This window comes from Setaria italica, chromosome V (assembly GCF_000263155.2).
Source record: "Setaria italica strain Yugu1 chromosome V, Setaria_italica_v2.0, whole genome shotgun sequence".
Lineage (NCBI taxonomy): Eukaryota > Viridiplantae > Streptophyta > Magnoliopsida > Poales > Poaceae > Setaria > Setaria italica.
This window is the reverse complement of record NC_028454.1, coordinates 37323919-37336899: the sequence shown is the minus strand read 5'-3', so window position 1 is coordinate 37336899 and position 12981 is coordinate 37323919. Positions and strand designations below refer to the sequence as shown.

Here is a 12981-nt window from a genome sequence, read left to right as displayed (position 1 = left end):
CGTTGCACACATCTAAAGAATGCGAAATCAAGGTGACCGGAATGCTCATAGGTGAAGTGGTCAATGATGAAAAAAATCACTAGAGTGCTGCCACGCTGCAGGTAGATATAAAGCATCTTGAGGGACAAGATGACGCTCCTACATATGGTGTATAAGACGCTAGAGCAAATTAGTGTTCAATGAGTCATGGGGTGCAACAATGAAGAGGAGTCAAAGAGATCTACCATGACCTATGTTTCTACTTTGACGTCAATCCTACGAATGATAAGCAGAACATATGTGCTAAACCGGAAGGGGCAGGTGAAGCACCACACAGAAGGTAGAGAGGCTTCACCTGCGGATGAATACATGAGGTATCGTTGCATGCCGGTGAGATGAAAAGAAAGGACACAAAGAGGCGAAGGGAAGGAGGGAGGGAGGGAGGGAGGGAGGGAGGGAGGGAGAGAGAGAGAGAGAGAGAGAGAGAGAGAGAGAGACTAATTTTCCATGACACGTTCCATGACAAGAGACAGTTTTTGAATTATAGAATTTTCATACAAGCATAGAAATAATAAATGACTCTAAAAGCTAGGAGGCTAATCGAAATTAAAGATCCATATGAGTCCAAACAAATAAACAATAGAATTAAGTAAAATAATTATTTTTATTTTCATAAGGGCATATTGCTTTAAACTAAAATAACTAAATAAGAGTGTCGTAAAATAGATATAAATAAATAAATACTTTAGGTTTTTTTAAAAAAAGCTAAACGGATCAGATCGGTATACAGTTAGATTTCACAACATATTGGGAAGAAGAAAACTAAACAAAGAACTAATATAAAATCTAATTCACCCTAACTAAATTTGATATTATAAATAGAAAAATAATCTATATTAAATACAATATATAGTACAAGAAAATGTATAAGATATTGGTGATGGAAGGAGAAATTTGCAGGAGTCATAGTCTAATGTTTAAGGTTCATTCTTAATTGTCAAAATTGAGGACACCCTATTTGAACTCTATGCTAGAAATTTGCATTACAAGATTAAAAAAATCTATTACTTTTGATAAACATGAAAACTATTTTTCGATATAAGGCATACCAGCTGTCTATGCCATTTGATTAAAAGGATGATAATAAAATAAAAAAAATCATTTGAATAAATTTATTTTAAAATTAAATAGGAGCCTAAATGTAAAAAAACTAGCTACCCGCGCTATTTGCACGGGCCATCTTGCTAGTTTGCTGTATAGCAAGGGCTAGTACCTAGGAGGAAGCCTTGCCGTGCCGAGTTTAGTCAATGTACACAGCGACAAGCACCCTCGTCTCTATCTTCCAGCTCATTTTCAGATCCTACTTTTCACGTCGATACCACCATTATTGTGCTTGCTCTAATGCCAAGATACTCATCGGCATCCTATATCCCAAATCAAGGAAGAGAATAGTCTCTAACTTTGACAAACCGCTATGCAGATCTCATCACATTTGCGTTCATATGACGGTACCTTAAAGGTAGAGGAGTCAAAGTTAGAGAATCTCATTCCCAAGTCGAGTGACTTCAGTCCTGCTTGGATGCCAGCCATACCCTGCCACGATGTAGGTGCAGGTGTACAGGGACACCCAAGTTAGGCGTGGAAAATTGGTAGCACAAGTTAGCAAGGAAAAAAGCACAAAAGTAGCAAGTTGCGTGCCATAATCTAGTAAGCAACTAAACCAACCACTTGGGGTGACTTTGGAAACGAAGGGGAGCTAACCCAAGGAAGGGTAAGTCCCGGAGGAGTTTTCCCCAGCAAGTTGTTTCCCCATCATTCTCGTGGGTAGGAAGTCCCTATCCACTGTTGTTGTTTGGGACTCCTCCCGATGCTACTAGACTATCGTCTACTACAAGCCACTGGACGAGCGCAAGTTCCCTACCATGACGCTGCGCGCGCTGCTAGTGCTGGACCGCAGCAAGCGCCTCGGTGGCCCTTCGCGTCATCCCCTGCTCCGGTCTCAGCAAGCAACAACACCCCACACACCCTCGTCGCCGCGGCAAGGACGGCAGCACCACTTCCTAAACGAGATGGATGCCTTCTTCCATGGTGTCATCGTGGAGCTCTTCGCTCGGACAGTGGGGCTCGACCTCAGCGACGTCGACATGCTAGTCGTCAATGTCAGCACGCTCCACTTGGTGTTGCCCATCGCGTCCCGGATTGTGCGCACGGCATGCGCGCGCGGTATCCCGGTGTACAACCTCTCGGGGATGGGGTGCGGTGCCATGCTCGTCGCCAGGAACCTCGCCCGGAACGCCCTACGCGCGCGGTCGTCACTGGCACTGGTTGTCTCCGTGGAGTGCATCATGCCCAAATGGTACGCAGGGCGGAATGGGACCATGATGCTATGCCACTACCTATTGCGTTGAGGCAGCGCGAGCGTGCTGCTCACCAGCGACCCAGCAGTCCACGGTCAGCGTGCCAAGATTAAAACTCCCGAGGGCGCAGCAATCACGAGATAGGGAGCGGAGGGGCATCAGAGAGGAGGCTCATCGACGGGAAGACGGAACCACGGCACCTGGATGGGACCGGAACGGAGAGCGCTTGGACGAGGAGGTGGAGCGGCGGTGGCACGTTGGGGTGCAGTGCTCGTGAGATTCTAGACAAGGAGGTGGCGCGTCGCTCGTGAAGAGCACGGGAAGGACGCGCTTGATGTCTCTAGGTGGGAGAGCTCCACCCCAGGAAAAATGAGAGGATTGGGTAGGCGAGCCCCGTGGCAATAGTTTCCAAATGTTGGGCTAATTTAGCACGGGTCCAGTTTTCGCATGGGCTTCCAGCCCCTGGGAAATCGCTAGATCCCGAGGGGATTTCGGTTTCCAAATTCGCCCTAAAGTTTTCGGCAACCAAGCAGGCTCGTGTAGAACCCCGACGAGACGTACAACAACTACTCCATCAGCAAAAAGAAAGGTGAGAAGTAGCATTCCTTGAAGGTTCGTGCGCTCGAACTGACCCTGACATCTACAGCTAGTCTCTGATGAAGTGATGACCATCATGTGCACACTTTGACGCCTTCACCTGCTTGAAAGCCAGTATTAGATTGGGCGTTGCTAGCGCCCGGACGTCCAATAGGAAAACTTCCCATCAGACGCTCCGCCGGTCCATCGCAACATCAAAAAATAACGTCTGCAACATAGAAAATAAACATTTGCAACATCAAAAAACATGTTGAAAAACATTTATTAGCCATTTGTCGATGATGAGGAAAAAAACCCGCCGCAACATCTGTTTCATGTTGCATGGAACATTCAAATCTCTCATTGAAAATACAACATCCAGATAAAACACTTGCAATATGTGTGTGAAGCATATGCAACATCACAACATCTAGATCTACTTTGCAACATCCACATGAAACACTTGCAACATTCTTCTGAAATATCTGAAACACTTGAAATATACGCTTGCAACATGCAGCAACTCCTGGTAGGAGGAGCACTACACAGCGGGATCCGACGCTCGGAAACGGTGGAGGAGGCGAAGGATGGCGGCGGCCGGTGCGGCTTGCCCCTGGGCCCCCGCCGTCGTCCGCCCCTCTGCACGCCGGCCACCATCGCCCGCCTCTGCCAGCCCCTCCGCCCGACCCCCCACACTCCGCCCCCGCCGTCCGCCCCTCCGCCCGAGCTGCCCGCCTCCGCCGGCCTCCCTCCGCCCCACCGCCCACTCCCCCTCTGCCCGGCCCCTCCCCCGCCGCCGCCCAGCCCCTTCCCCGCCGCCGTCCACCTCTGCCGCTCCACCCCGCCGTTGCCGCCTCCTTGTCGCGCCCATGCCCGCATGAACTGCGTGGCAGAGGGAGAGAGTGAGTGGTGTGGGTGATTTTTCTTGTGACTAAAAGATAAGGAAGGACTGTGGGAGAGAAATGATAAGGTGGGAGGAGAGAAAGTGTTTGTGGGACTCGTGTCAGATATTTTTGGTGACAAGCGTCCGACGCGTCCGGATGCACGATCCATAGCATTACCGTATTAGATTAGGCAACAAAGCACTGTCCGGAGTAACTGTTGATGGGCCCGATCGTGTGTGGACCACCTGGATCGCGAATTATAGGAAGTGGCTTTCCCCGGCTGGCCTCATCTGCCTCAATTGATTTCCCCACCCATTCGCCAGTGGCCTTCCAGTTTCCTCGTTTGTCCCTGTTACTTCTTGCCAGACTCCTCCCGCAATTCCATTCTCTAATTACCCTCCGAGCATCTTGTCGGTTTGTTCAAGCATGTGCTATTAAATCTTGCAAAACCAAAAAAATAACATGGATGGAGTATGAGCAAAGATTGCTTCAGAGCGCTTTCAGCATTGATGGGGATCCTTCCTGGAATAGCAGGGTTTACATTGATCTAGGCCATGTTTGGATACACCCTCATAAAGATTAGGAGTCCACTTTTAGAACACTTTTAGGACTTTTGCATCCAGACATGGGTCCTAAAAGTGCACTCCTAAACTTTAGGAGGGCCATTTCATTAGGAGGGCCAAGGGGTACTAATGGATCCTATTTCTCCTAAAAGTGATCCCCAAGTCCCCCTTTACCCCTATTGCCCTCGCATGCATTAATGACGTGAACAGTGCAAGGGTAGTTTAGGGAGTAATTGGGGGTAAAAATGATATTTACCCCATAAGGTCCGAAAGATTAGTAGTTCATCCAAACAACCATATATTAAACTTTAGGACTAGCAATTTGAGGATAATTTTAATACACTACTAAATTTTAGAAGTTTGTATCAAGCAGAGTCCTAGTCAAAGGTGAGGGTAGCTGTAACTGTAGGAGTAATTGAGTGCAGGGAATCAAGCCCATAGATCGCCCGCCTGATTGCTTCAAAAGCGGAGAATATCCAGCCCCATCATTCATGCTAGTGGTAGGCGGTTGAGCATCTCGTCACACAACAAATTCAGCTTGTACCACCCCCGCACGACGGGTGTTTGTACTCCAGCATCCAGTATGGTCTCGGTCTCTCGGAGTACAGGTCCTGTGCTCACCAGCTGCGTGTACCGCGCGTCCTTCTGGGCTCCTGGCCGCGTCTCGAGCACGAGCAGCTGCCGAACAGCGGCGCACAGCATCCCTGTCACGTACTACGCCTACATGCAGACGACGGAGGACCTTTTCCCAGCAACTGTGCCGCCCGCTCACTGATCAGCGGACGGGGACAGGCAGGGTTGCCAGCCGAAAATTCCTTCCGGAGGCTGTATACCCGGGTGGGCATTTCCGGATGCCGTTAGATCTCAAATCAGCGGTAGAATAGAGGGTGACGGATTAGGCGAGGGAGCTGAGTAATTAGTGGATGCATTAAGGTATTATAGGATTTTTTATTCCTCTCCTCTCCGGCTCTCACCTGACGCTCTCTCTCCTCCCTCATTTCTGCTCTCCCCTTCTCTCTCCTCTCTACTTCCCCCACCCGACGCTCTCTCTCCTACCTCGTATCTCCTCTCCCTTTCTCTCTCCTCTCTATCTTCTCCACCATCCCCGGCCATCATTCAAGGATCTGCACTACGTGGATTTATGGAGAACAGATTCATGGAGAAAAGAGCTCCTGGTTGTGGATCCACGTGCTCCGCGGCTGGGCATGGAGGCCCACGAGATCCGTCGAGGTGGCGGCGAGATCCGATGAGGCTGCGGTGAGATCCCCTTCCCCACCCCTCTCACCGCTCACTCTCTTGCTTCTTCACGGCCACGAGCCACTGCGGCGAGATCCATGTGCCCGAAGACCGAGGTTACCGAGGTGCTCCATCCCGACTACAACGCTCGGCATCTTTGCATGGAGTAGAGGCGGACGGATCCCTCGTGGACAAGCGGGCTCCTGGACGGTGAATACCGGCGGCCGCAGGATCTACCAGCACCTTCCCCGATGATGCTCTGCTTCGACATCTTCCATTTGATTTTGTTGCCATGTTTGCGTTCGTGAAGGAAGTAAAATTCATGATGCTGTGCTTTTGGAAAATTTTCAATGTCCTGGAATGCCAACATTTGAATCTGTTCACGCACATTCATTTGAGATTTTCCATGAACATTCTTGGTGATGTTTGAGATTTATATATAAACTGCAGGCTTGAAATTGATAGCGTTGAAATTTACTATGACTAAAAAAATATTTTACGTGGTTGTTTTGATTTTTTCCCAATAAATCAATTAGTTGGATGGCAGATTTTTTTGTGGCATGAGATTTTCAAAATGTCATCGGGAACATGAATGAAAGAGGACTACAATGTGCAAAAAATAAAAAAAAAGTACCTGGGGAAAAAGAATTTTCAAAGTATAGCAAAAATATCAATAGCACAATGTAATTTGAAAATGATTAAATAATACCTGTAAAAAGATGTTTTTATAAATATTTAGACACTGACAAATGTAACAATGAACCTCGGTCCTTACTTGTACCTCACGCGACCTTGGTACACCACAACTCTTCTCACTATTCAATATTTAATGAGGCTCGATTAGCTTTAAAATATGCTTCTCGCATCTACTGATGCGTGCACGTGTCGTGTTCTGGAGACCACCTCCCCGGCACACAATCTCCGAATTGCCTCGTCCGCTGCCAGCCACTTGACCATCCCCCATGCACCAACTCGGTACTGGCGTGCCATCCACCTGCGGCCCTGCCCGCCGCGACGGCACGCACAACCCCAACTCGGCGGAACCAGCCGTGCGGTGCCGCCGTGGTGGTGCCGCTCCGTCCGAACCCGAAGAGCGCGCGGGCGCGGGAGAGCACCAGCCACGCGCCGCGGCGCCCGCATTTACGCCCGGGCGGGGCGGCGTGCACCAACCAACCAACGCTCGCCCCGAGCGGGAGTAACGTTGGGCACCGCCACACCGCTCGCCGCGGCGCTGGGCTATGGGTCCGTTGGCTATGGCTTGCTCCAATGATTTTCGAATTTGAATCGCGCACCGGTCGGGTCGCAACTGCTGGCTCATGGGAGCCGGCGCTGCTCGCCTCGCGGTCGCGGCCTCGGCCTCCATTTATTAATACGCCAACAAATTCCCCCGTCCGTTTCCACGAGAAAGGAGGCAGCGCCTCAGTTCGCTCGCTCGCTCAAAGCCTCCGCTGTTCTGTCTGCGTGCGCCGCTCGCTTCCGCCTTTCCATGACCCCGACGTCTTTCTCGCTCCTGCTCTTCTGATCCTAGGACGACGCGCCGCCCGACTGCCTGCCTGCGCACGCTGCGAGGGGAGGGGAGGGGAGGTTCGACCACGACCGCCGCCGCCACGAGCTCGCGGAGGACCATGCCGAGATCCAGGTGCGCGCCGAGTCCGTGTTCCAAGCCATCTCAGTGGTTGTGGTGTCGCGGGTTTCTGACGGGCATCGGTGCTCTGATTCCGTTGCAGGGGGTCCGAGCCGCCGCAGCGGGCGTCGCCGCGCGCGCCGCTGCACCTCAAGACGACGGCCTGCTCCGAGGCGAATGGCGCGCACCACCGCCCCGTCGTCGACCGGACCAGCCCCAAGGTCGGGGACCGGCACTCGCCGCGCAGCCCTCTGCCCGAGGCAAGTTTCCCTCTCTTCTCCCCCATTTCAGAGGAGTGTTTGTGTGGGGTGCTCTGGCTCACTGTTTTCGCCGGCGGTGGGGGTGGGTTCCGCAGAAGAAGCGCGCGGCGGGGACGCGGGTGGCGGAGCTGGAGGCGAAGCTGGGGAAGGTGCAGGACGAGCTCAAGAAGCTGCGGGAGCAGCTCGTGTCCGCCGAGGCCGCCAAGAAGGACGCGCAGGTAGCGCTCGAAGAGGCCAAGAAGCGCGTCGGAACCAAGGGGAGCCCCGCCTCCGCGGCCACCTCTCCTCTCTCTGCGCCCTCGGCGGGGGTCGAGAGCGCGAAGAAGACGGAGGAGCTGAAGGTGCCTCCACCGGCGGCCGAGGAGGAGGAGGAGAGCAGCATAAACTCTCCGGCGACTGATGTGTTTGAGGTTGTCCGGGCTGAGTCGGGGGACAAGGAGAACAAGGCCGCGGCCGCCGCCGCAGATGACTGCGAGGCGGTGAGCTGCGGCGAGAAGGCGGCGCTGGCTGAGAAGGAAGAGGTGGTGGAGGAGGAGGAGACCAAGAAGATGATCGAGGAGGAGAGCAAAAATGCAGCTGTGGAAATCGACGGCGCCGAGAAGGAGAGCCCGGAGGTCACGGAGCTGAAGGCCAAGCTGGCGGAGAAAGACACGGAGATCGCCGCCCTCAGTGCGGAGAACGCCGAGCTCAAGAAGCAGGCCTTGGACGCCGCGGAGGCGGCGAAGAAGGCCGAGGAGGACGCCGCGGCGAAAGCGTCCCAGGCCGAGCACGATCTGAAGGAGGGCGCGGCGCGGGAGGCCCGGATGGGCGAGCAGCTGAAGGCGTCGGAGGCCGCGCGGGAGGCGCTGGACGGCGAGATGCGCCGCCTGCGCGTGCAGACCGAGCAATGGCGCAAGGCCGCCGAGGCCGCGGCCGCGGTGCTTGGCGGGGACAACCACCTCACCGGGCTGGCCGGCAACGGTAATGGGTGGGGCTCCCCCGCAACGATGCCCGACGGTGACGACGACGAGGGGTTCGGCGGCAAGCGGAAGGGCGCCGGCATCCGGATGCTCGGCGACCTGTGGAAGAAGAAGGGGAACAACAAGTGAAGGCCTGCCGGGAAATGTGGGATTGCTATCACAGATTCGCAATGGTGAGCTCGCTCAGCCAACCAGCTTGAACTCCATGCCTTCCTTGCATTAGCTTAGCGCCATCATTTTACCGCGTTTTGGTTCGGATTCTGCTTATGTTTGTATGATGATGAGATGATGCTCGATCGTGAGATTGAACTATGTCTGTAACGCCCGATGCTGCATTCCTGCTGCTACCTCACTGTAAGGAGCAACCAAGATGGTTTGGTGTTTTCCTGCATTGCTGTGCTGTTGATGATTGAGTAGTGCTTGGGGTGATCTTTTTGAGATTTTCTTGGTGGAATTGAGGAATGGTTGATTGCAGCTTCTGAAAATACCTCCTGTCCCTCGAACCAATTCCAGGATATCATTGCTACGCGTGAGATCTTCAGTAGGCCTTTAGAAAAAATTCGATGGTATCAAAGTGAGGTTCGTCATGATAGTGGCTGATTGCATGTAGTAGTTGTTCATGATACTAGGGGCACATGATTGCATCTGGATATCTGATGAGAGGATTGTTGGGGATGCAGCCAGAGAGATTTTAGGATCAATGCAATAGCATCTTGGTGATGTACATAGGACCACCTGATTTTTAGTTGAAAATATCCGTAGCTAAATCTGCGATGTGTCACTACAGAAGTACAGAGGGGATCCAATCAAGCGGTACCGCGCCCATTTCTCGCTCCGGACACTCCCGCCAAGCCACAAGCCTCGAGGGCCGTCTCGCGCGCCGCGTGACGTCTCCGCCGGCTCCGGCTAGTTCTTTTGCCGCCATGGGCGAGCGCTGTCGAGGCAGGCGAGGACACTGCTTGGGGGAATCACCGGTGAGGAGGGAAGAAGGATTCAGGACTTCAGATAATGCGGCTGGTGCCGACGGGCGACGGCTGCCAAAGTGGATTGATTGACTATTTGACAGACCATTGCGGGCTGCGGGGCGCCGTCACGCACGTTGGGCATCAGTGGGCCCGTCCGTGTCGGCGTGGGTTTGGACGTCCATTGTGAACTGGGCCCAATTCAGGCTAGTGTATTGTGTTACGTTTTCTATTTCATCTGACATTTTTGCTTCTTGTACTACTGAAACGCTGACCTGAAATCGTAACTCAACACCTGGTTAGTTTACCACAGTACTAACGTAGGAGTACTAACTAGAACTGGCTAATCAAGAGAAGGGATGCAGTATACATTAATAACATGGTTATTGGTACACGCACTTCTGACTCATCTGCATATTGCATACCGAGAAAACCTCGCTGAAAGCCTGAAATTTTGTAAGCTCTGCAAATTTCCAAGGAATCAAACCGAGTTGTATGTGGCTGTGGCTGCGACTGGCTGCACAGTTTGTTAAGGGGTGTTTGGTTCAGTGGGCTAAACTTTAACCTTGTCACATCGTATGTTTAGATACTAATTAGAAGTATCAAATATAGTATAATTATAAAACTAATTAACAGGTGGAGGCTAATTCGTGAGATGAATCTATTAAGCCTAATTAGTTCACAATAACTATTTGTTAATGATGAATTAATTAGGTTTAATAGATTCACCTCGCGAATTAGTTTAGAGATTCTGCAATTAGTTTTATAATTAGCTCATATTTAGCTCTTGTGAAACAGGACTAAACTTTAACCGCTTCTTGCTCGTGCCATGATTGCTTCTGACGAGCGGATTTTTCGGGGATGCAGCCAGAGATTCGAGCAGAGTAGAGGACTCTAGGCTACGCGATGCGATACTGATTTCTCTATCGTGCATTCGTTTTGAAAACCTCCAGTAGCAAGAGTCTACGACTCGAGCAAATGTCGTCGGCTGGACCATCCGATGACTGCAAAGTCTGCAACTGCAAGAAAGGCCAGACCGTCTAAAAATCGTGGAGTTACAAAGCAAAAGCGGCCAAAAGCGCCTCCTTTTCACCCGTGCATTCTCCACCCACAGCGCGAGGCCGCAGAAAATGCAGAAGCAAATGAAAGGGTTTGTTCGGGACTTCGGGGCTTCGGGCCACACCATACCACACGGGATCTGGAAAAGACGTGGGGGCACCAGTGATCCAGTAGGTTGCTCAGAAAAAGATGATCGTGCAGCAAAAAAGGCTTTGATAGAGTTTGACTAGGGCTCAGTGTATCGCACGTACGATCGTCAACTAACATTAGCTAATCAGGGGCCAAATCCAAATAAGATCCCACTCGCACCGCCAGCTCCCTAGCGCTGGTAACACAGGGAACACCCGTACGCTTAGGGGGCGATTGGTAGGCTGGTTTCTGCCTGCACCGTGTCCTCAGATGCAGCATCTTTGATTTTTCTCATTTCTGTTAGCCTGTAAGCCATACGGACATGTGTCCTACCATGCAAAAAATGCACCGAGTGGAACGGAAATTTCCTTCGTTCCACGTGAGACTGGCTTGCTCTAGCGCCGAGGGAGAGGTTGCGCTCACCTCTCGTGAGCAAATGTTCTTCCCCAAATCTCTTTATTCCATGCTCTTCTTCTTCCGGTCCGCGCAGGTCTCCCGGCAAGCGGGGGCGACCCTCCTCCCGTGAACAACGAGAACGCGATGAGCCCTAGAGCGGCGAAGGCGAACGAGAACGCGAGCCCAAGTGTCCTGTGCCGGCACGAGCCGCATTGCTGCAGAAGAAGAAGGTGTTGGGAGTGGAACGCCGGCGACATCGACATGGAGGATGTCTCGTCACATCCACTGCCGCAGCTAAAGTCCGGTCCAAGCTGCCCACTCTCACGGCCGTGTTGCAAGTTCGCTCCATGCTCACGGGAGGTGAGGAGCCGGGATGCGTGGGACGGTGTTCTTGTCGTCGAAGGTGAGGATGCCCTGCGTGGTGGCGACATGCGCATTGTCGCAGCGCAGATGCGTGGCCTGCGCGGTGAGGTTGTCAAGGTGGCGCTAGTGATTACTCAAGCAAGAAACGGAGCTTCTTGTGAAGCAATGACTTTTGATTTCTCAAGAAAGCAAGAAGCAAGCAAGCAGCTCAAGCAAGAAATGGAGCCTCTTGTGAAGCAATGGCTTTTATTTCTCAAGAAAGCAAGAATCAAGCAAGCAGCGCTGGCCGATGAGAAACGGAGCTTCTTGTGAAGCGGCTTGCTCACGGCCTGCTCATCGATGTGGCGACGATGACTTCGACAATAGCTCGCGCTCATGGCCGCACACCGCTGCGTGAACTCAAATTGTCGTACGAGGCGCTGCCCTTCAACGCAGCGAATTCCGATGTGATGCGACTACATATTCTCCACTCAAAGGCCGGCCTTGTTTAGTTCCCAACTTGGGAGTGGCAAAATTGGTATTTTGCTATAAATGCGCAACTGTAGCATTTCGTTTGTATTTGTGAATTATTATCCAAACATTGACTAATTAGGCTCTAAAGATTCGTCTCGCAAAGTACAATAAAACTGTGCAATTAGTTTTTGATTTCATCTACATTTAGTACTCCATACATGTACCACAAGTTTGATGTGATGGGAAATCTTCTTTTTGCATAATGTCAAAGTTGGGATTTTGGAGGGAAGTAAACAAGGCGGAGTGTCGATTGATAAATTCCTCTGCCTATTCGTTGGTCGACTTGATGGTGTCCTCCTTGTGTTCGTGCGAATGCCTATGAAGGAGCTGGCATCTATTATCATGTGTACTCTTTGATTACTGTGCGTTCATGTTGTAGATTGTGAGCAGAGCAACGACTTGATCTGGATTCAGCGGATAAATGAAAGATAAAATTGAGAAAGGGGAGTATGGTATGAACATATGGTGGTAAAGCTACCATGCCTAAGTGCAAGGTAAGCATATCATCATCATGCAGGCTACCAATCATAATCTAGATATAGCATGGTTAACTTAATCAGCCTACCAAACAAGACCGTACAAAAGCTCCTTAGCCTGGTTCAAGAGGGCCTGTCTCTACGGTACGGGCCAGGCCAGCCTCTGCCAAACGCGCCCTTAGCAACAGCGTGTGTGATGCATCGCACTGCACAGTGCAGACACCCTTGCCATGGCTCCGGCTTTTCCCGTCCCTCCCCTGCCACGCCCACGCCTTTTCGCAGCTGCCCCGGCCAGGAAGCAGGAGTCCAGGACTGTGGAAGCTTGCTGCGTTCATCCCCCACGCAGTGTGGCCTCCTCAGAGGCCCGAGGGGGGAAAGCAAAAGCGGAACAGAGCCGAGAGCAGCGGGCGTGCAGTGCAGTGCAATGCAAAGCGTGGTGGGGGCAGGGGAGAAGGCGCGGCCGGGGCGCCCGCCCTGCTTTGCCCGTCGCTCTCGCGTCGCGGGGCAGAGCGGCATGTCGCTAGCTGTTGGCGCCCTATTGCCGAGGGCCTCTGCACTGCGGCCCCGTGGGACGTGGGCCGCGGGCACTCGTCGGCGTCGTCCGTCACTCGTCGGCGTCGTCCGTCGCGCATGGTCTCGTGTGGT

General features: G+C 52.2%; 1 protein-coding gene across 1 annotated transcript; it reads left to right on the top strand.

Moving 5' to 3' along the window:
• The first annotated feature begins 6865 nt into the window (after positions 1–6865).
• LOC101760982 (interactor of constitutive active ROPs 4) lies at positions 6866–8878 on the top strand. The gene is made up of 3 exons (XM_004969952.3): positions 6866–7234; positions 7323–7479; positions 7575–8878. The coding sequence occupies exons 1-3, from the start codon at positions 7221–7223 to the stop codon at positions 8565–8567; spliced, it is 1164 nt and encodes a 387-aa protein (XP_004970009.1). The 5' UTR covers positions 6866–7220; the 3' UTR covers positions 8568–8878.
• The last annotated feature ends 4103 nt before the right edge of the window (positions 8879–12981 follow it).